The 23,494-nt window shown below is 43.1% G+C and overlaps 1 protein-coding gene across 2 annotated transcripts in view; it reads right to left on the minus strand.

Annotated features, from left to right (window-relative positions):
- The window catches only part of SPTBN2 (spectrin beta, non-erythrocytic 2), a 258,802-nt gene that overhangs the window by 96,399 nt on the left and 138,909 nt on the right, over window positions 1-23,494 (minus strand). The window contains exon 1 of one of the 2 annotated variants that reach the window (XM_088468301.1): window positions 42-767. The exons of the other annotated variant lie outside the window; for it this stretch is intronic. Within the exon in view, the coding sequence (XP_088324427.1) occupies window positions 42-168 (127 nt within the window). The 5' untranslated portion in view covers window positions 169-767. Of the gene's footprint in view, window positions 1-41; window positions 768-23,494 lie in introns of those variants that run through there. 2 annotated transcript variants of the gene reach the window in all.

The raw sequence follows: 23,494 nt of genomic DNA on the forward strand, positions 1-23,494 counted from the left end.
CATGGAGCAACCTGCATATAAGCACGCACACGTCGTCTCACCTTGAAGCTGTTTGAATCTCCCTTCCAGGACGTTGGCATATTGCACCGAATTAACGAAGGCTGCAGGGGAGAGAGGAGGGGAGCTGGCCCTGGGGACCTCCATATACCCGGGGTCATACTGGAACATTTTTCAGGATCCCTATCACTACTCTCTGCTTCCCAAATACACTGAGATTTCCAACAGCAGGAGATAAGAAATCAGCAAAGTAGTGTAATATCCATCAGCAGCAGCAGAGGCTATAGTAGCAATGTGTTGGCAGCATTCAATTCAATGTCAGATCGGATGTGAGACGATCTCTACAATCCCAAAGACAGCCAGGTGTTGAAAGCATTCACTCCAGTTAGGTTCCGCAGAGCAAGAAGCAAATGAACAAATAGAAACGCCAAAAGTAAAAAGTTAATTCAAATGTAATGTAAAAATCCCAGTTCTGTCTGTGTAGCCTCCTATTCAGCCCAAAGTCAGCTTCTCTTGGGAAAGCTCCTAAAACTCAGATTTTCCTCTGTAAAAGCGGATTTGTCTTGCATACAGTTTGGATTAAAATTGCAGATAGTTTCTGCTGTTGAAAGAGATTAAAAAAAAGTTTTGTGAAGTTGAACTCCCTAAAAATGCACCTTTTCCCAGTGCAGGATCTTAAAAAAAAAAAGAAGAAAAGATCAGATTTCAGGAATTCCTGGGATTCCTGGCACTTGGGGAGATATATTTTCCCGCTGCTACTCTTCCTGTACCTTGATCTTACTAGAAAAAAAAAATCCCCAACAGGTTAAAATGAAGGCTGGTAGGGTGGGGATTAGCATTGGAAGAGGCAGGTTGGGTGGAACCACTTAGAAAGGTGTGACGGGGGAAGAGTGGAGGTGGTACAGTCCTGGTTACAGAGCTCACTGCAATAAAAGTGAAAGCAGCCCTTTAATGTGATGCTGACTCGTTGTTTCATGTTGCACAAGGTGTGTTATGTAAAAATACACTTCCAATGCAAATTAGGTACAGAGGGGAGCATGGAAAAGTAATGGACAAACTGGTAGAGCTCAGAATAAGATCTATGTACGTTGTTTTTATATGTTGGGATGTATACATTTACATGTGAGAAATAATGTATAGCCCAACAGAATTCCTATATGCTATAGGAATTGTGTATTGCAAATAATTGTATAGTTGGCTAATATGGTAATACTGCAAGTGATAGAACACAAGCCCCTGTAGAATTGTTTTTAAACAATATTCTCCATTGCACTAATAATGGTATATACTGTATATATATATATTATATATATATTTTATTTTATTTTTTTTTTTTTAAATCAGCAACACAATCTGCTGTGAATCTTGTGCATATCTCCCAACTGTACCTCTACTGGCTCCATAATGTATAACAGCACATACACTATCTATTTGTATAGCACGGTATACACTGTGCGACGTGTGTACCCAGTGTTGCAATCGGCGAACCCCCATGCTGACGGGCCGACATATCGGGCGTCCAGAACACACTAGACAATACGGTGCCTTATATATTGGCCCCTGCCGCATCCCACCTTATGGGGTTGTCAGCCGCATTGTCAGGTTGAGCTGCATATACGACCGACCTGACGATGCGGCTGACAATCCCATTGGACCGCACACTGCACGTAGTGCGTACACACTTAGCGATTTTAACGATTTGTCATTCCGATCCTTTGGAATTTGGCAAATCATTTAAAAAAATTGCTAAGTGTGAACCCAGCTTTAGCCTCTTTACTGCTTCGTGCACATTCAAAAAGCACTAAGGGGTTGATGAATCAAGCAGTAAAAAATAGTGGAGAAATTGCCCATAGCAACCAATCAGCTTTGGGGTAGCATTTATTAACTAAATTCTATAAAATAAAGGGTACAAGCTGACTGGTTGCTATGGTCCTCTTCACTTTCACTGCTTCCTGTAACAATGGAGTACATACAGAATAAGATGATTTATTATTAAAATAAAGCATTTGTTTCATTTTGTTTTTCTTTTATATTTTTTTTCTTTTGTTGACCCACTTTTTTATTTATTTATTTTAGAATCTAGAATTAGAAGTCTGAGTACAGTTCAAGTGCGCAGGTGGGAGTTGGTAAGGCAGTTAGCGCATGCGCTTCTTGACGCCTAACTGGCCTGGCAAATACTCTTACCGCTGCCAGCCAGTGTCATCTGCCATAGATAAATCCACCCGTATAATAATTTTTATTTCCGCGATAAGCAATGACAGATATCATTTACAGCACTGTACCCATTTATTAACATCAGATTGTTGTATGTTCTATATGCTTATTTACTTACGCTCTTCATAAAACAGGGTATCTAGCATGTGAGCTATCCCTTCCCCCTCTGCAATCAGACCCCCAAACAGTGACTCTCCTCCTCACACCTCATCCCACATCCAAAAGTAAACAGACCTTTTGTCCTGTAATTGTTGAGCAATTTAACATGTCTCAAACAAGCATTTCACAAACACAAAGGGTGAGGGGCAGCAATGTTCTATGGCCATTGGTTGTGTGATTGCAACACTTAATTGATTTCACAGTTACCAGACCTGTGATGTCTATTTAAATGTAAAGCTTTAAAATCCAACTGAGTGATGGCCATTCAATAACCAGTGACACACAGCAGACCTATCCCCTGATAGGAGAAAAGCATGAGAGTATATTTAAGTTACGCTGTGCTTTCCTGGAATGCTACATATTTGTGCAGAAATCATATCAGAGGTACTCATCTAGTTATTTTATCACCTATGTTTGTCCTCTGGGTTGTAAGTCATGTGCAGGGCTGTCAGAAAAAGTGACTCTTGTAGCAATTACAAGTTGCAAAGAATTAATTCTACAGAATCACTTTACACTGCCATGTTAACACTGATTGTCTTTGTAGATGTAAATTGTGTTTCTACCACTGTAAGTTATCTTGCAGTTAAGTATTGTGTGTTTCACATGTAATGCATGACAGGGGGTGCGACAACTAATGCTGGGTACACACTGGCCGATATATCAATATATTTTGGGTGCGTCGGCCAGTGTGTACAGACGATATCTGTGAACGACGTTGTTCAGAGACATATCGCGTTGGCTGTGCAGCACAGCCGATGGCAGATATATATCTGCAAATATTTCTGTCCATCATGGTGTGTGTACGGGCGATCACTCATCCACTTGCTGCAGGGAGTGGGGTGCGAGATTAACCCTGGCCAGCAGGACCCGCTGCAGAAGACAGATGATGGTTGTTCAGTGTGTATGAGCAACCATCATCTGCAGATATATCTGCAAACAACTGTACCTGTCCTTTGCTCTCGGTACTGCAAACCCAATAACAACCCTAAATGGTTGTGTAGCTGAGCTCCAGGAGTGACAGAGTGCCAGTTGGCTGTGACTGAATCCTAATAAAACAGAGGTCCTTATCATAGGAGCTCACCTTCAAAGGACAAGAATCCAGCATAGCAAACCAAATGGACTTATGCTTGGGGGTTCAGAATTACAAAATACTGAATATGGGCCTGATTCAGCTTTGGGAATAGAGTGAGAATTGGCACTTAACTGTGTACCTGGACAAACCATGTTGCGATGCAAGGGGTGTAAATACATAAAAAAAAATTGCATGCTGGGTAAATACTGGCTGCTTTTGTATGTAGCCCACATATACTGCACAGCTTTATTATTATTACACTGCACTTTAGATGTCAGTTTGGACACCTCCCTCCCAAATCTAAATCTCTCTGCACATTTTAAATCTGCCCCACCTGCAGTGCAGCATGGTTTCACCAAGATGGTCAGTTAAGTGCTAAATCTCATTCTATTTCCAAAGCTGAATCAGACCCTATGAGTGGAATCTTAGTATTTTACTGGACAGTGGCTTAACACTTACACATCAGTTGTCAGCCATGATCAAGTCCTCATTCTTTCATCTGAGGAACATAGCCAGAGTCAAGCACTTAATTCCCTGAGAGGTTCTGCCTATGTTTATATATGCATTTGTATCACCACACCTAAGGAGGGTATCCACTACCCGACAGTGAAAAGACTGAACGATAACGATATCGTTATCGCTCAGTCGTTCACTACACTACAGGGTGCCCACACTGAACGATATGTCGTTCAGTGCAGGCACAATCAATCATCTGCAAACATGCTGAACCTGACGATATCGTCAGGTTGACCAGCATGTTTGAACGATGATAGATGTCTAAAAGACCAAATTTTCAAACGATTATCGAACCATTTTATCGTTCAATCATTCAACTTTATCGTCTAGTGGATACCCCCCTTTAGACTACTGCAATGCCCCATACATGGGTCTCCCAGCAAAACGATTGCACCACTTGCAGCTAATACCAAATGCAGCTGCCAGGCTATTAATCAACCAACCCCGTCTCAGTCACATAACACCCTTTCTCTACTCCCTTCACTGGCTATCTGTAAGATGGAGAACCTATTTCAAGATTGGTTTACCGACTTTCAAAGCCCTACATAACCAGAGTCCAGGGTACCTGAAGCAGCTTCTGATTCCTTCCTGCCCTGCTGGCTGACTTTGATCTGTAGATGTAGGACTAATGGCAGTACCTAGAATATCCCTGAATTCATTTGGGGGTTGAGCTTTTTTTGTATCTGGTTTTCTGTATCAGATATTGCTGTTATGATTTAACATTTTAATAGTTATCTATTTGTGTAGGCATGAACTTAAACTAGGTATACACTATAAATGATCTGTCCAATCTGGTTGGTTGGAGCAAAAATCTGGGAAAGTATGGGATAAAATGATAATTAATTGGTTAAATAAAACGATTTAACCAATTTATCTGAACAACCATTTCTGTCTGTTTTCCAGCGTTTGGGAACAAATTGTAATTTTCTCCCTACCATTACCAGATTTTCATTCCAACCAGGCAGATTGGACAGATAATCTTATAGTGTTTACCTAGCTTTTATATTTTGGGACTGCGTATTAATAATTTAAAGAGGTGTTGTAGATGGGAAAACACTCTTTATTGCCCTCTACCCTCTTGTGCTTCTTCCTACTGTATTTTCATTTATCTCTTACTCCCCACCAGGGCAACTAACACTTGGCTGCTTATGTGGGTGTAAAGGTTGCTAATATATAGCTATGTTTATTATCCATGTCCGTGTCCTGCATTGTAAATCGCTGGTTATTATTTGTTTATGTACTTTGTAAGGTGCTGCGGAACACTTGTGGCGCCATATAAATAAATGATGATAATATTCATAGTAGGCCCAGTTCAGTAGGACAATCCACCTTTCACCTTGGCAAATCTTTTTAGAAGGGGGTGCTGTGACTGTCCATGCTGTGTGAAGGAGAGCAGTGCAGCAGCCAGAGGTAGTAGGCTGTGCAGGGAAACCAGTGCTAAGAGACTGGGATGTGACAGCACAGAGAAAAGAGACAGAGAAGAGCAGCTGAGACTCTCCACTTTGATCTGATGCTGATGTGAAGCCATCTAGAGAGGTCTGTACTTGTAACAGTGAATAGTCAGACACAAATCAGACAGGAAAAATAGAATTTCACCACTGCTACAGCCATTACTGACTACCAACTAATAATCCCCCTCAGTAACCTTGGGAGTTTGGTAACTATGCCGTAGTAATTTACCTCAGGAGAGGTGATTGAGTTCTGCTCCACTGACTGTAAATGGCACCTGCACCCTAAACTTATCAGAGAACTCTACATACATAAACTACAGTGCCAGCTTTGCCAGCAGATTAGTATTCTGTGGAGATGATACCAAATACAGTATTACAACTACAAACCTAATTAGCAGCTATAGTTGAGGATTACATCTGGCCCAGAAAGTTATTATCTGCATGGATATAGATATATATATATATATATATATATATATATATATTTGTAAACTTGCAATTCACCAAGGACTACCTTTTAAGACTGTTATTTACAAGTGAACTCAAAACAGGAGTATAATCTGTTATGGATCCGGGGGCAGATTCACAGGAACAATTTATGAGCGACACCAATATTGAAACAACTAGGTTTAAGTCAGGACATGTGAGTCCTACAGTATCTAAGGCAGAGTGAGATTAATATATATTAATTTGCTTAAGTGTTACTAGTATAAAAGGAATGCTTATTTAAGGATTTGCAATTACATGGTTATGTGTTATATGTAAATTATCTTATTTACCTATGGAAATGCTATAGTATTGATGTTACGCATTTTACTGTTTAAATTTAACTTAATTTTCCATCATCTAAAGTCAGAACCGCGACCTGTTAAGTAAACTGAGATTTTCTAACCGTGTGTAATTCTTGGGTCTGGGGTTGGTTTGTCTTCACCTCTCTGCCAAGGAAGAAAGACAAAACATCCCTGTTGCAGTGTACCTGATTCTCAGAACCTACCCAATCCACCGGACATCATTGGGAGTGTCACCCTATAGCGGGGAAGGGTTTCACACCCCTAGCGTTCCCATTAGGCTGTTTTAGCAGGGCGCAGCGCCCTGCCTCCTTCTGGAGCGCCCAATCGCCCTGCCCTTACCGTGCAGTGCCCCGCTAAAACAGGCATCTCCACACGCGGGTCGCAGTGTCCCGCGGGTGGGTAAATGTGTGGTGAACCGATCACCGCCGGTGAATAGACGCCGGGTGCATGCACCCGGCATCTATTCTTCTTTTCAGCAGTACTTGGGGGCTGCCCGGCGTGTCCGTAAGGGCCAGGCACGCCCCCAAGTGTGACGAAAAGGGGACGCGTCTTATAGACGTGCCCCCTTTCAATGGCCACGCCCCTTTTCGGGAGTGCACTGAAGTGCCCTCTCTAGCTCCGGCGCCCTGCCTGCGGCCGGAGCTAGAGTGAACACTACACCCCCATATATGTATTATAATCCTGCATTCATACAGGTATATCCACTTCACAGGAAGCACTGGTACTTTACTTGTGGCAGATATGCCAACATTCCATGCCAGTCATGAAGGCACATGCTCCAGCAGGTGTGGTGTGCTGTAGCAGTAAATGGGTGTGTTGTCATTGGTTCAGGGGTGTGGTTTATGCATGGAGATGTAACCAAAAACAAATAATAATAATTTCTTGAGGTGTACAATACAGAGCCCATTGACTATAGCATTCAGAGTTCATGCACCTTCAGTGTCCTATGGGCCTGATTGAGGTGTGAACACAATGTTGTTATTGATGCAGTTGAGCGATTATTGCACGCATTGTGGTTGCACTGCACATACGCCATGCTACCTTACCAATGCCGCTTGCAGTGAGGATTTCTTTGCAAAGTGATTGACATTCAGGGACAAATTGGGGCGGTTTCGGGGAGTGGCGGCATAAAAGCAGACGTGCCACGGCTAATTTTGTGACTTAGGGCCACTGTCTCAGCTCCTGCGGCTATTCTGCAAGACCATAAGGTTACTCGGCTGGTCGATTTTAGATATAAGAATTTTGTTTGTATGTTGGCGAATATCTTCCACAGCTCTCAAGGTAAAGCTGCCAAAACTTACTTTGTTATTTAGTATCAAAAAAGAAAGTTATTAGGCCACATAGCGACAACACGACAGAGTGGCAAATCTTATATATAAAATTAATTGGTCTGTTTGTTTGTCTGCACTGATTTGGATGAAATTAATGCAAGTTGGTCCAGTTGGATCCTGGACAGATTTTAGCAGGGTTTAGGTCCCAGTGGGGCCTCCCGTTAGTGTATGCTGGGGAGCCTGGTCTGAGCCTTCCACTGGATGGATATGGATGAAAACTTCACAGAGTGGTAACATCGGATACCAGAAGGCATACTAGGGGCTTGAGGTCCCGGTCGGACCTCCCATAGGTGTACACTGGGCAGAACTTTGACCCAGGGACACTGGGCAGAACTTTGACCCAGGAAGCCTGTTCCGGCCCTTCCATTGGATGGATTTGGATGACATCACATAATAAAACTTAATAACTTGAAGATTTAAACCCAGGCAACACCAGGTACTTCAATTGTAATTCAATAGGCCCCTATAATACTTCCAGTCTACCATTTCTTGCCATTCCTCTTCCTTAATATTATCACTCTACAACTCCTTCTTATTTCCCTTCTGTGCTGGCAAGCTTTATTTATACACTGCAATTTAGATTTCAGTTTGGACACATTACTTCCTAAATCTAAATCTATCTGCACATTTTAAATCTGCCCCACCTGCAGTGCAACATGGTGTTACCAATGTGCACAGTTACTTGCTTTTTCTTACTCTATTCCCCACTGGAATACATACAAATTACCTCAAAGTAAAATGGCAGCAGAACACAAGTTTTGAAATTACGCTAAACACAAGGCAGGCTAAGTCTGTATATAATCTTTATTGGTCGGTTATAGATCTTGTTCAAGGCCTGTGCGAGATGACATTGAGTAGAGATTGTTCAAATCCCGGCAGCGGCAGGCCGACACAGCTGAAAATCCCAATTGTCCGCAGGTAAGTATGTTCTAACCTAACCCCCCCTAACCCTAAACCTCCTTAGGGGTGCCTAACCCTAGCCTTCCCCCCAGTGCCTAACCCTAATCCCCCCTCTAAGTGCCTAAACCTAAGCCCCCTCCCCCCGAGGCTGTCCGCAGCAGTGCCCGGCATCACTTCGATCGGGATGCCAGGCGCCGGTCTCCCGGCGTCGGTAAAATGACAGGCGTCTAGAATTAGACGCCTGTCATTTAACCCTTGCCGGGATAAAGCAGTCGAGAAGCCGGCTGTCGGGCTTACGTACGCTGGCTTCCCGATTGCATACATTCCCCACTGTGGTAATTTAATAGCTTTAATAAAAATATTTTTTTTTCCTCTAATAACATGTATTATACAACGTACTTATATTACTATTCATTTACAAATACATTATGCTGTGTTGTATTATAGTGTTTTCCTTATACTACTACCAAAATCTAAAACATAACAACAAAATAATGTCAATATTAGCATTTTGCACATGGTCTCTTTACAGTAAACCGTGGAGTGAACTGCAGTATGCCAGTTGATAAGTGTATACAGATTTTCTGATGCTTTAGGCTATAGTACAATGGCATGCCGACTTCACACCTTCATTAACCAATGCAAAAGGAGGATCTTTATTAAAACATTTTTAGTACAAATTTTGCAAAGATGCACAATCTGAGGGTGAACAAATCATGTTACACTGCCAGAGATACAAATACATACATTTGTTGGCATGTAGGGCAAATACTATTATTTATATTATTTTTTATTTTATTGTTGTTTGTATAGAGCCGTCATATGATGCAGAACTTTTCAGAGAATATTGAATTATTAACATCAGTCCCTGCAGAAGGGAACTATAGATCATATATATGCGGTGATCTGCGCTCAGCTGGGTTACCCCAAAAGACGGGAGCAGCTATATACTGGAGATGTCCTAGCTCCATTATGGATAGGTATAATTGGATTTTTGCATATATCGCTCACTTATTTGTCGGTCAGTGTGTCTAAATGTGGACCTAAGATCTGTAAGGTAATGAAGGATGACAAAATAAGTATGTCAATCGTGGTTTTTTGGCCTAGGGACACAATGCTCTAGCGATCAAAACAACTCAATGTTAAAATCCCAATTGTGGGAAAGGGAAAGGTTGTCAGGGAAGTTAGCCGGCTCCTTTTAGAGTGCTCTATCTGTAATGTCAAAAATATTACGTTACACTATGGTGTGGCAACCTGGCTTATATGGTGAAAGAGTCGAGATGGCGGTAATCAGGGGTTAAAGTGGGCCAGAACGGGGCAGAACTGTGTTCCGTCACTTCTATTTGGAGACGGAACTAGCTCCGCCTCCTCCGGCCCACCTCAGCCCGGAACCGCAGGGAGGCTCCATTTGCTAGGTGCCCGCTGAGATTTTGTTACCTGCGGGCGCCCGGCTCTTTCCCCGCAGTGCCAGCGGCAGCCGGAGGCTGGAGTTTACTCCTGAGCTCCGGCTTCCAACTCCCTCAGTGAGCACTATGGGAGAGACGTCATGACATCTCTCTCATAGTTCCGAGGATCAGCCAGGCGGACCGGACGGCAGCGGACACAGGAGCGGGGCTTAAGGTAAATATTGTTGTTTTTTTGTGTGTGTGCGTGGCACTACTACAGGGGGCACTACTACATGGGGCATTACTATTTGGGGTATTACTACATAGTGCATTACTACTAAAGAGGGCATTACTATTGGGGACATTACTATAGGGTGCATTACCACTGGGGGCACTACTACAGGGAGAATTACTGCAGGGAACTTTTCTATTGAGAGCATTACAACAGGGGGCATTACTTCTACAGGGGGCATTCCTGCATGGGGCATTACTACAGGGGGCAATACCACTAAAAGGGGCATTACTGCAGGGGACATTACCACTTGGGGTACTACTACAGAGGGCATTACTGCAGGGGACATTTCTATTGGGAGAATTACTACAGGGACATTACTACTGGGGGCATTGCATAGGGGGCACTGCATAAGGGGCACCACTCTTGGGGACACTGCATAAGGGGCACCACTCCTGGGGGCACTATGGGCTCTGCATAAGGGGTACTACCACTGTGGGCACTGCATAAGCAGCACCACTACTGGGGGCACTGCATAAGCGGCACCACTACAGTGGGCACTGCATAAGGGGCACCACTACAGTGGGCATTACATAAGGGGCACTACTACTGTGGGCAGTATGTGTATTAGGGGCACTACTACTGTGTGCAAACTCCCCGTATGCTGCAAACGGGTTGGATGTAAGAAGACCTCAATGCGATAGTGGCACCTTACGTATGTTAAAAAATGTGGCATACGTCATCACCCTTACTGTTCATACATGTCTGTAAAGTCAATGTCTTTGGAACAGTGAGAACTATGCAGCTGCGGCATCCCGCGTATGGACTTACCAGTGCTCAAGATGCAGGGATCCCCTTACTGCTTCGCTTCATAGAGCGTAATACAGGAGGATGGAAGAAGTCAGTGGATTCTTCAGACAGGCGGTCCTTAGAGTGTACAGATACCTAGGAGGTTAAATTGGGTAAGACTGTTCAGGGTCCTGGCTGCTGTGATTGATGGCGGTTTCTGTCGCTGGAGTGGGAGGACAAACTGTTTCAGCGTGAGTACACGTAGGGTGATTCACCTGCAGTGTCTGTCTCTCTGTGTAGTGGTCACGTGTTGACGCGTTTCAGCTAATCACAGCCTTCTTCAATCACTTACTAATCATCAGATATGTCGGCGGGTCGGCCCGTTGACCTAGTGTGTATCCAGCTTAACAGAGTGTACTGCAGTATGACAGTTCATGAATGAATAAAGAATTTCTGATGCTTTAGGCTATAGTACAATGGCAGTCCCCATACAATGCAAAGAGACGTTAAAGGTTCTATTTATCATGCTCCAAAAACTAAGGGGGTCATTCAGACCCACTCGCGAGCAGCAGTACGCTCGCAAGTGGGTCGATGTTCCCCACTGCGCATGCGCACGATGGAGGGAGCTCCGTCGTGCGCATGTGCGAGACCCGGACTACGACAGCCAAGCTGTCGCTCCGGGTCTCGCACCAAAGGGGGCGTGCTGTCGATGGTGACTGACAGCACGCCCCCTTTGGTGGGCGTGCCGGGGGCGTGCCTGCCAGACGGAGGCGTTCCCATGACGTCTGAAGCCGGCCCCACTGACATCACTAGTGATGTCAGTGGGAGTGATTTTGGCTCTGATAGAGCCATAATCACTCCAGGACTTGTGGCTGGGAAACCCTACCGCAGGGTTTCCGTCGCAAGTCCGATGGTCCCGATGGTCAAGACCATCGCGACCATCTTTTTGGACGCTCGTATATGCTGTGGGTGGTCACCCACAGCTATACGAGTGTCCAGGAGGACGCTCCATTTTAATGGAGGAGGGCCCTGATTCAGAGCGAGCGCTCTGGTCAGAGCGTCCGGCTCTGAATCAGGCCCTAAGTGTTTTTGGGGCTCCATTACGGGAATTAACGCCACCTTGAGATTTTATACCACTCCCTCCTATAGGAAGAGGGTCTAGAGTGCATATAGGTTGTGCATCATCGCAATAACACTGCCGGGATGGAACCATACTTACCTACTCTCCCGGAAGGTTACGGGAGACTCACAATGTTTCGGGTAGTCCTCCAGACTCACGGAAGAGTGGCTGGATCTCACGCATCCCACTCACCTCCTAGAGAAGAATTGTGGGTCCCTAGGGAGGGTGTTGGGCTAAAATTCAGCAAATAGCATTGTTTTAACCCAACCCCTTCCCCCTCTACCCCGCGAATTCCAGCATTTTGCTCTGACAGGTGCGGCTTTATGACGTGAGAGCCTGGCCCTGTCACCCCCAAAATGGTTAGCTGCATCTCTTCTCCGGGCTTCTCCCGCAGAGGTGATACATATAGTCGGCAAGTATGGAGGGAACCCAGCAGTGTAAATTTTTAGCTAGACTATTAACAGCAAAACTGTTAGTTTAATAGTTCGCAGGACAGTACAGTAGCTGATTTCCACTGTAGACCATAAACAAAACAAAAACACAAAACCCTTTTATGCAGTCAAATTAAAATTAAATTTTAAACATATCCGCAGGAATTTATATAAAATGCAGGGATGTTTTATTTATTGACTTTTCTGTAAAGTGTTCAATATGTCATTTGCACTGATTCAGTTTTTTGAAGGTTCATGCTGTTTATTGATGTTGTTTTTTATATAGGCCTATTAAGTTTTAGGTAAATATTTATGAGATTAACAAACATAGTAATTTTTAAATATTGGTTTATTACACTTGCCTACTCTCCCAAAACCTGTGGGAGGCTACAGATTTTTTGGGTAGCCTCCCGCACCCCCAGAAGTGTAGGCACTTCTCCCGCATCCCACCTACTTCCCAGTGAAGTGGCCAGAATATGGAGAATCTTACCGGGAATCCACAGATCCACGCTGAAGGGGTGGGGCCAAATGGCATAATTAATATAATTTCATCATTTGACCCCACCCCCTATTCAATTATGCAAAATTCACAGCACTTTGCAGCGATCGGGTGGGGCCTAATTAGGCAAATAGTCTGGCCCTGTCTGATTTGCTCTCCATTGTTGTCCTGCCTGGTTTGCTTTCAGTCATTTTAGTAGTATGCACTAGTAACAAATTACTATTAACTGCAGATAAAGTGAAATATAAATTTCCTTAAACTACCCCCTTCTTATTGGCTAACAAAAGTTACTCACCCACATGTCATGACACCTAAGGTGTAATCTCTGCTTTGTTACCCTGAGACAGCACCCTCATATCTGCAGGCTTGAACTCACTTAAGCTTTTAGTATACGTGAGGTATGTCCTTGGGATTTTTTTCTGTTAACATAGTTAAGTATGTGTTGCAAATGCCACAAACCTGACATAACAGGCTTTGGTTCAACCATCTCTGGCTGAGTAGACTATGGGTCAGGGTAGCGTATTTGTAGTATTTCACATACCAGTCATAGCTTTCAACTAGATTTTCAGGATGTACTTCTAATTATGTGTATTTCAGGGACAATAGCATCCGAAGGTCCACATTTTTTTCTACTGTTGTAGCACCCAAATAGAATACTTTTAGTACCTTTTATCCTACAAAATGATACTGTACAATATGACACTGATGATCTCCAAACCTTACTCATAAATCAGAATATATGGGGTCTATTTATTCATTTAAATTATTATAATTTTTTGCCCGGCAATTTACATCTATTATCACCACTATACGCAATGAGAATAGATGAATTACTGCAGTAATTTAACAAGAACCTCCTGCCAGGACAGCTGTGCTGACAAATGTTTTTCAGTGTAGTGATAATGTTAGCTATCACTATATCTCCAGATTCCCTCCTGGCTCATCTACTGTGCAGGCATACCTGTTAGGCAGTGATGAACTGGCTCAACACAAAGCTGTGGAGGTTCTCTGTGGGACCCCACTGCCCATGGGTTTGCCCACTCTTCAGTGATGGCCAAGGCACAAGCTACCACTAACTTAGTGAACATTATGCTTCTTTTTTTTTTTTTACAATAAGTTCATAATAAAACAAAGTGCCGGCACGGCCTTGCCGAGATTTGTGGCGGCAACACATTCCAAGGGCATTTCTTTAAAAAGGGATCACATAATTTGCTGCCTGCCCCTGACTTCACCTCTACTCCTCCTCCGCTGGGCTGGCTTCCAAGAAGAAGCTTTCCTCCTCCCCTCCACAACGACTCGAAGGCCAACACAGTGAAGATACTATTTTCTGACCTGGGTTTTTTAACACAGTTTCAAGCCATGTCAATGCTACTCACACCTCTTTCACACTGCACCTTCAACCCGGGTTATTCCCTTATTTTTTATTTTTTAAACACTTTTTATTAGACGGATAATTTGATTAACACAGACCAAGGTAATCAAAAATACACTTATACAAATAGTTGTCAAAAAGACAAGGTCTGAATCCTGTAATACAAAAAAGAGCTGTAAATTGTGATCCATTTCTATATTTAACACAAATAATCAAACCTAAAAAAGAGAGAGAAAAAAAAAATGTATTCAGCAACAAAATAGGCTGAGTAGAAAAAGAGAAAAAGGAGAAAAGAGGTAAAAAAAAAGATAAAGGAGTAGTAATAAACAAATGACTACGTATATACGCATACATAGACTGCAAACATACATATACAAATAAATATCATTTTTAAAAAGCAACAGGAGAAGGGGCAGATTGAAAGACTAACCACGGGCTCCATACTTTATCAAAAGATTTAGAAGAATGATTAATAATGCTAGTCATATATTCCATACGATAAATATACCAAATAGGATAGACTGCATGGAGGAAGAATCAAACTTCTTCCAGTCCGAAGCTATCTGACATTTCATTGCATTAACAATATGGCACATCAATTTGTTTTGGTGCCTAGTTAGCGTAGGGAGGTCTAAGGGGAGAAGAATATATTTAAGATCATAAGGGATAGGTACGTATATTGAGTAGACGGTGTACCAGGCCAATAACTTATTTCCAGAGAACTACTATCTTAGGACAAGTCCACCATGTGTGAAGAAAGGTGCCCTCATCTGTACAACCTCTCCAACACCTGTCAGATGTGCCAGGATACATTTTACTCAATCGAGAAGGAACATAATACCACCTATATAGTAGCTTGTATGTCTTTTCTTTAATCTTAACACAGATTGAGGTAGAGGCTGCATTATCCCAATCTCTGTCCATTCCTCATCATCTAAAGAGGTACCCAAATCTACCTCCCAGGCCTTTTTCATAAAAATCACGTTGCGGATACAACCCCTCAACGAGCATTGTATAGAGAGAAGAAATTAAACCTCTGGTTGGGGAGCGTCTTAAACATAAAGCCTCGAAACTGGAAAAGGGTCTATTAGTTAAAAGGTGATTCATTTTAGAGTGGAAAGTTGCAAATATTGGAAAAAAGTATTAGAGGGAAGAACAATAGTCTAATGAAACTGAGAAAATTGGGTAAAACTCGAATCTTTAGTGATATCGTTTAAGTAAAAATGTTCCCTTTTCTCCATGGGAAGAAAAAAGTTTTATTTTTGCCTGGAGAGAAGCTAGGGTTATGAAAAATCGGAATAACGGGAGAAGGACTAGGAGCTAGCCCAAATTTTCTATTAGTATAATCCCATATCAATAATGAGCGGGAAAGAATTGGGTGAGAAATTACATTTTTAGGTCTGTGGGATCTCGGAAGCCAGAGAAGAGAGAAAACCGTAGAGAAACCCAACTCAGCAGCCTCAATAGCGACCCAGACCTTCCCAGCATCAATATTACACCACTGCATACAGTGAGCAAGTTGTGCAGCTAAATAGTATCTTTTAAAGTCAGGGATACCCAACCCTTCACTATGTGTAGGACGTTGCAACACTTTTAAACGTGTCTGGGGATGTCTATTTGCCCATGTAAATCGTGAAGTATGAAACTGTAAAAATGTAAAAACATAGGGAGGAATAAAAATCGGGAGAGTCTGAAAAAGGTAAAGTATCCGAGGGAGCACGCTCATTTTAACAGAGTTTACTCTGCCTATCCAAAATATAAAGTAACCAGACCAAGAATTCAGAACCGACTTTATTTTATCTAAAATACAGGGAAAATTTGCCTGAAATAACTGGTGATGGTGATGTGTTAGGAAAATACCTAGATATTTAATTTTTTGTTTATGCCAGTTAAATGGAAAAGATGCTTCCAAAACAAGTTTTGTTGGCCCAGGAACAAGCACTTCTATTTTACTCATATTAATTTTGTAGCCCGAGTAACCGGAATAAAGGTCAATTTCAGAGAGGAGTGGCTGCAGGGAATGAGCAGGGTTCCCAAGGGATATAATAATGTCATCTGCGTATAGTGCAATTTTATGTTCGGGGGAACCAGCTTTTATTCTTATAATGTCAGAATTGTGGTGAATCTTTGCCGCCAGGGGTTCCATGAACAGGGCAAAGATCATAGGAGAAAGCGGGCATCCCTGCCTGGTACCGTTTGCAATTCCAAAAGGGAGCAAAATAATGCGATTGACAGAGACCGTAGCAGTAGGGGATCGGTATAGGGCTAGAATACCATCGAGATAATTTCCAGAAAACCCCATTTTCTGATGTACCCCAAAGACAAAATTCCAAGAAATACGGTCGGATGCCTTCTCAGCATCTAGTGCCATGATTATTGAGGGCAATTTTTGAGTGTGGATAGAATTAATTAAATCTATGGCTTTTCTAGTATTGTCAGATGCTTGACGTCCTGGGATAAAGCCTACCTGATCTGGGTGTATTAGATGGGCAAGAAGTGGGGCTAGGCGGTTGGCTAGAATTTTGCATATATTTTTATATCTACATTAAGCAGTGAAATTGGTCTATAGTTAGAGCACTGTGTAGGGTCTCTATCAGGTTTTGGAATTACCACGATATCAGCCAATGTGGAGGCAGATACAAACGATGCACCATCCAGAATGTTATTGAAAAGGGAGGTAGGGTGGGGGCAAGCTCCTTCACAAATTACTTATTATACTGAGCTGTAAAGCCGTCAGGACCTGGGACAGCTGAGGACCTCATGGATTTGATAGCAGCTATCATCTCCTCTAATTAAATTTCTGTATTACGTTCAGAAAGCTGAGATTCCGACACACTCGGTAAAGGAATATTGGACAGATATGAGCGCACTCCCTCAGGACCAGTGGAAGAAAAAAGGGGAGGGTCTGTTAAATTATACAGAGAACTATAAAAGTCCCTAAACTCCTCCACCATCACCGCAGGGTCATATGTAAGGGCACCTAATTTGTGAGAAAACTATTTATCTATTGTATTCAAGGCTTGCTTACGCCTCAGCTTATTTGCTAGAAAAGTATCAATTTTATCAGCTTTGTCATAAAACCATTGATGTAGTTTCTGCAAAATAGCGGCAGCCCGGTTGGACGAAAAGGGTATTCAGTTGCCCTTTCAGGCATTCAATCTGGGAAAGGAGAGAAGCCCTAGGGGAGCATTTGTGTTGATTCAAAAGAGCAGAGATTTGAGACTCTAAAGAAATAATTTCTTGCGCTGCTTTTTTGCGGACTGCAGAAACCTTTGCAATTAGATGGCTTCGGATGGTGGCCTTATGAGCCTCCCAAATGATTCCAGAAGAAATGTCAGGGGACATATTTTCTTTAAAGTAGTTTGACAAAGCATTTTTGGTTTCCAGAACCATAGAGGGATTTAATAAAAGAGAATCGTCTAAACGCCATTTACGAGCCCCCCGTGGAGCCCTATATAAATCAAGCAAACTATAAACCCCCGCATGGTCAGTCCATGTGAATGGTGTAATTCCAGCATCAGAAATTAGTGACGAAAGTGATTGAGAAATGTGAACCATGTCAATACGGGAGTAAAGTTGATGTGGCGCGGAGAAATGGGTATAGTCCCTAGCGGAAGAGTGGCAGAGGCCCCAAGAGTCACATAAATTAAGCTGTTTGATCGAAGATGTAAGAGAGAGGGAGGCGCTGGATGGTGTCGCTTCTTTCTTCATTTTAGGGGAACCGGATCTATCTAAAAAAGGGTCGAGGACAGTGTTAAAGTCCCCTCCCAAAATTATATGACCCTGCACAACTCTGCTTAGATGTTGGAATATAGATTGGAAAAACTTTGGTTGGTCCTGATTAGGGGCATATGTAGAAACAAGAGTGAGAACCTCTGTACGTATGGAGCCAATCACTATTACATAACGTCCCTCTGTATCAACTATTGTTTTAATGTGCACAAATGGGATATTACGGTGGATCAGAAAAGCAACCCCCGTTTATTACAATCTGCAGATGCAAAGAAGGTCTGGGTAAATTGCTTACCTGGAAGCTGAGAATGGAATTCGGTAAAATTAGTCTCCTGTAGGAAAACTATATCTGCTTTCTCTCTCCTGCAGGCATCCAGGACACAGTATGTTTTCTAGCAGAGTATTAACAAAATTCCATAATAACAAAGTGTAAAACAGCCCTAAACTTGCAGAAAGGCCATCAGAGGCCCACCCCAGGGAGAGGAAAAAGAAATAGAGTAACAGTAAAGAAGAAATACATCTAGGAAAAATAGGAAAAGTAAGTAGAAGAGAAGCAGATGCCCAAAATGGCAAAAACCCTGCAAATGAGGGTCCTTATCAAGGATCGCTGCAAATACAAATAAACAAACATCAGTAGCAGTTAAAATAGGGTATATGGGGGCAATGGTAAGAAAACACATGACCAGGATAGCCCAGTCCCCAACTAGTCGGATTAATCTGATATATCAAAAACATTGAAACAGACAAATCTCAGGTGCACAACTCCAAATTTTTAATAATACATAAACCTCTATTGATTGCAAAATTGTATTGCATTTATATATATTATTAATAATTTGGAGTTGTGCACCTGAGATTTGTCTGTTTCTGTGCCTGCAATTAGTCTCACCAGGTAGCACCTCCCATTATATATATAGTCAGGTTGTGCAGTCCAGAAATCTTTCCCATATCAAAAACATTCCCTTAATACAGAGAATCAAAATGTGTCACCTATAAACATCAGTATAGATAAAATATAAGGGGAAGGGGAAGGGACAGAGGGGAGGTATGGGGGGGGGGGGGAAGAGAAAACAATGAGGATGAAATGCTCCTGTCTAGAACAAATAATACATATAACAAGCGTTATTGCCTACATAGGTAAACTACTAAACAAAAGCAGAACCATAATGTCCTAGAACAATTTGCATATTATCAAACAAGATAGAGAAAATAAAAGAGTTCTCTTCTTTCCCTTATTCCCCCTCCCCACCTAGTAATAAAAAGTCAATGGTTAGTAAAGAATAAAGTGGAACAAGTCCTTTGCTATGAAGGGGTAGAGAGATTGGTGGATCGGGTTATTCCCTTATTATATCTCACCCCTCACCATCTTCTGCCATTTGCCCCCACCACCCATTTTTCTCCTATGTCCCTCATACTTGTCCTCTTGCACACTGCACCTCTCCTGCCTCCCTCTTCTTCTTCCACTTCTCCCTTCTTTGTTACTTACCCTTCTCCTTCTCGTCTGCTGAAGTCAATGCAATCCTGGTGGTAGCCTATCAGAAGCAACTTGGACAAACGAAAGCACAACCATGTCCAACACCACATAACTGAATCTGAGGATACCAGGAAGGCACGTTCTACTGATTTTAATAGTTTTTGCTATGCAACTGTATATTTTGATACATTATGGAGTCTGTTAATCAAGGTCAAAACCCCATTAGCAAATGTGGTTTTGAAACACTGCTTGTCAAGGATTTGCATGTGCATAAAGACAGCTTTATCAAAGTAGGAACAACGTTATTACTGATGATTAAGATATACAGTAATAGGATATAGGGGCGTAACTAGGTATTTAAATTACCCATAGCAAAAGTTTGCAAGGGCCCCTATGTACCACTAAATGGTGAAAAATGTATATAACACATGTAACTTTGATAAGGAAGATGCCCTCTTCAGCTCTGGGCCCCATAGTAGCTGCACCCCTTGCACCTATGGTAGTTACGCCCATGTCTTCAGGTAAGGACTATATAACAAATTTTGGTCACTCTTATTCCTTCAGGCACCTCCATACATTTTATCTGTAATTTAGAAACAATGGATAAAGTAAACTATTCATCTGATATGACGCTGCATGACTTAATATGGGTACACACTTGTCCAATCCTCTGGTGATCCAAGTCCAGACCAGACTGTTGACACAATCCTACTGGAGACCTGGATGCAGTTTCAACACCCAATATATGCCTCCACACCTGTCCAATTTTGCAGCAGATCTCAGATCTGATTTAATGAAAGGATTGTGTCATCGTACACACTTCCAATCTTTGTCAGACCAGCTGCCACTCACAAGCAAGGATGTAGCTACAGTAGGGTAAAGAGAATGGGTCTGCTACGGGACCTAGGCTGCCTCTGGGGCCCGATCCTTTTTCTGCACTGAGTTACACTGCCATCTCCGGAGCCCTGACTTTTCTATCCTCACCAGAGTGCTACTGCAGGGCATCTGGGCACAGAACTGATCTATGCTACAGCCATCTCTACCTGCTGCCTGCGTGCAATATGATATCACAATGCACAAAGGATGCCCAGCAACTGGCAGCCATTTTGTGGTGACATTCTGTCCTACATTGATACTCTCGTAGTAGTTCCTGCTTTATTTAAGGGGCTTTGAATAACAAATACTGATATGGACATCTTCAGAAAAAGAATCCGAATATCTTCAGTATCCACAGCCAAAGGCTGAAGATGCTATATTACTGCCTTATATGCTACATTACTACATTAGTCATGTCCTCCATGGACTGACACGCTTTTATGTTGGCTGGCCACTCCTTTTATGGTGGCTTACAGGGAGATTAACACACTACTTTGTGGGCCCCTAATGCTGCATTCCCTCTTTGTGCCCATGCCACAATCCAAACCTGCTATTAGGCTACACATGTGCAAAAAAAAATCTTAACCAAAATGGAGCTGTGCTACCTTTTGACCCTTATTAACTGTATATCTAGACACTGTAGACCTTTCATCTAGATACCGGTCCAGTCTGTGCACATCCATGTACATGAAATTAGGGAGATTATTATTATCCTTTATTTTTATGGCACCACAATGGTTCTAAAGTACCTTAACAAATGAGCAAAACAAGAAAACAGTGACTTAAGCTGTGTACACACCTATACAATACTTGGCCCGATCACCTGATATTGGATGATCGGGTCAACAATTGTATAGGTGTGTATGCTGTACCGTTGCAGGAGCGTGAGCAGATATACAGCATATAGTGCTCCTGCAACCGTAATTTATGTATTGTTTAATATTTGTCAGTCCGACCTCCCGATCCCATAGAAGCCCATACACACTGACCTATGTCTGCACGGTGCTCTGCGGCAGCTATCAGCAGGGGCGCCGAGAGAGGGGGGCGGATACATATTGCCCGATCCCAGGCTTGCTGCAGGGGCACGGCAACTCTTAAGTCCCAGCAGCTAGGTGCTGGGCTGCACTGGGAGACTGCTCATGGCTGCTAAAGCACGGAGCAGTCTCCTATATCTATGGGGGGAGCGATTACGCTGATCGCGCCCCCCATTGGCTGTGCTCCGTGCTGAGGTGGCACATAGCGCCCCCCTCCCCAGCACTGAAATAATATTTTTAGTTTTTCCTAAGGGGGCGTAGCCTCGTCGCCCACAATTAGGCCACGCCCCCTGTCACCTGAGCCCGGCGCGGCTCTCGTCGGCCCTGGCTGACAGTGGGATCATCCTGGGGACACAGCCCTCTGGTGTGTACCCAGCTTTACAGTTCAAAACAATGCAGGACATGGACATGGTTAATATACATTGCTGCATCCGCGGTCATAACACTCAAATAAGCAGCAGGGCGGCAGCAACCAAAGGTTAGGTGCCATTGTAGGGAATATGATAATGTAAGGAAGGGAAAGGAGAGGCACATAAGGGAAGATGGAAGAATCTTAAGAGGTGCATTATATGAAAATGTAAATATTGCACCAATGTCCAACCTCCCATCACTTCCGATCCATTCCTTTTTATTAAAGAAAACATTTCATTTTTTCTCCTAAAATACTAAGGTTTAGCCTAATCATGAGAGCATACTTGCCTACCCTCCTGTATCGGCCGGGAGCTGTCCTGTATAGAGACTGTGGGCCTGATTCAGCAAGGATCGCAGTTGCAAAGACGCATGCTATCCGTCGATTCATTCGCATTGCGCATGCATCACAGGGCACATGCACGAACTAGCAATTGTGATGGGAAATGCATTTGCAGAGGCTACACAGTCCCCGAGCACAGTGATTGACAGGAGGTGCTGTTTGTGAATGGTGACGGGGGGGGGGGGGGGTCGGGCGAACGCAGGCGTGCCAGTGCGCTGGGACGGCGTTGCAGGGGTGTGTATAAATTATCCACTGCAATACCATACGCAGCCTGAGGCCTCATAGCGTGTGATGAAGGTAGTGATTCCTGAGTGAGGTCTGACCTGCCTTAACTGTGCGTAGGGTCCGATGTTACTCGATGTTACAGATTATTTCTCTATGTTGTCCAAGTATATGGATGTGTGTAAGGGGGAGTGGGAGTCCTTATGGTAAGCTGTGATCGCAATGCAAATACAAACATTTACATTTCACTGCTAATACTAGCAATTGCGGTGCGTGCGTTCTAGCAGAATAGTGATCCTTGCTGATTCAGGCCCTGTATTCAGTATTTTATGTAACAATGAGTCCATGTTTTTTTGGTGGGTGTTCTCAGATAACAGGGATAAGGAAATTGGCCATTGTGATTACATACTCAGCATGAGACCCCTGTGCGTGTCAGGAGAGCTGTGCGGCTGGTCAGACCTGCTGCAAGGCCAAGATGGCTACCTGATGTTACTGATATTTACGCAGGTAATTGACATTTTGCGAAGATGAGAAGGCCTCGGAGGGCGTCCTTATGCTCTGGTAATCTTTATATTTTCACAGCTGCATTCCATTGCCTAATCCCTTACTGCACAATGCAGTGATTTTCATGGCCATGCCCCCCTCACTTGCTGCCTGGACCTCCAATCCTGGATCTGCTGGAAATCTATGATTTTTATTTTAGTGATCAATCAGGTCCATTAGGTATATTCTTTATACTGTAGCTCTTCCTGCTGTACACAGCATTCTAATTCTGGGTACACAATATGCGATATATCGTTCCGACGCGGATAAGAACAATATATTGTGCAGGTCGTATACTGTGCAACTGGTTGTTCATTGCATCGTCCCATCTGCTGATGGGAAGTTACGATGAACAACGATATGCTGCTAAATGCAGCATGGAACGACACATCGCGCTGCCGTACACCGCATCGCGCAGGGTATACTAATGGTGACGTGTATCATTACATTGCATCGTCCCGTAGGCTGGGAATACAATCGTATAGTGTGTACCCAGATTAACGTGTATGCCACAATAATGTAACCCTTCTTTGTCACTGTGCATTGTGCACATGTGAGCATCCAACCATATCTAAAAGTGTAAAGATGGGTACACACTAACAG

Source organism: Taudactylus pleione, unplaced genomic scaffold, assembly GCF_031769625.1.
Source record: "Taudactylus pleione unplaced genomic scaffold, aTauple2 ptg000085l, whole genome shotgun sequence".
In the NCBI taxonomy this organism is placed as follows: domain Eukaryota; kingdom Metazoa; phylum Chordata; class Amphibia; order Anura; family Myobatrachidae; genus Taudactylus; species Taudactylus pleione.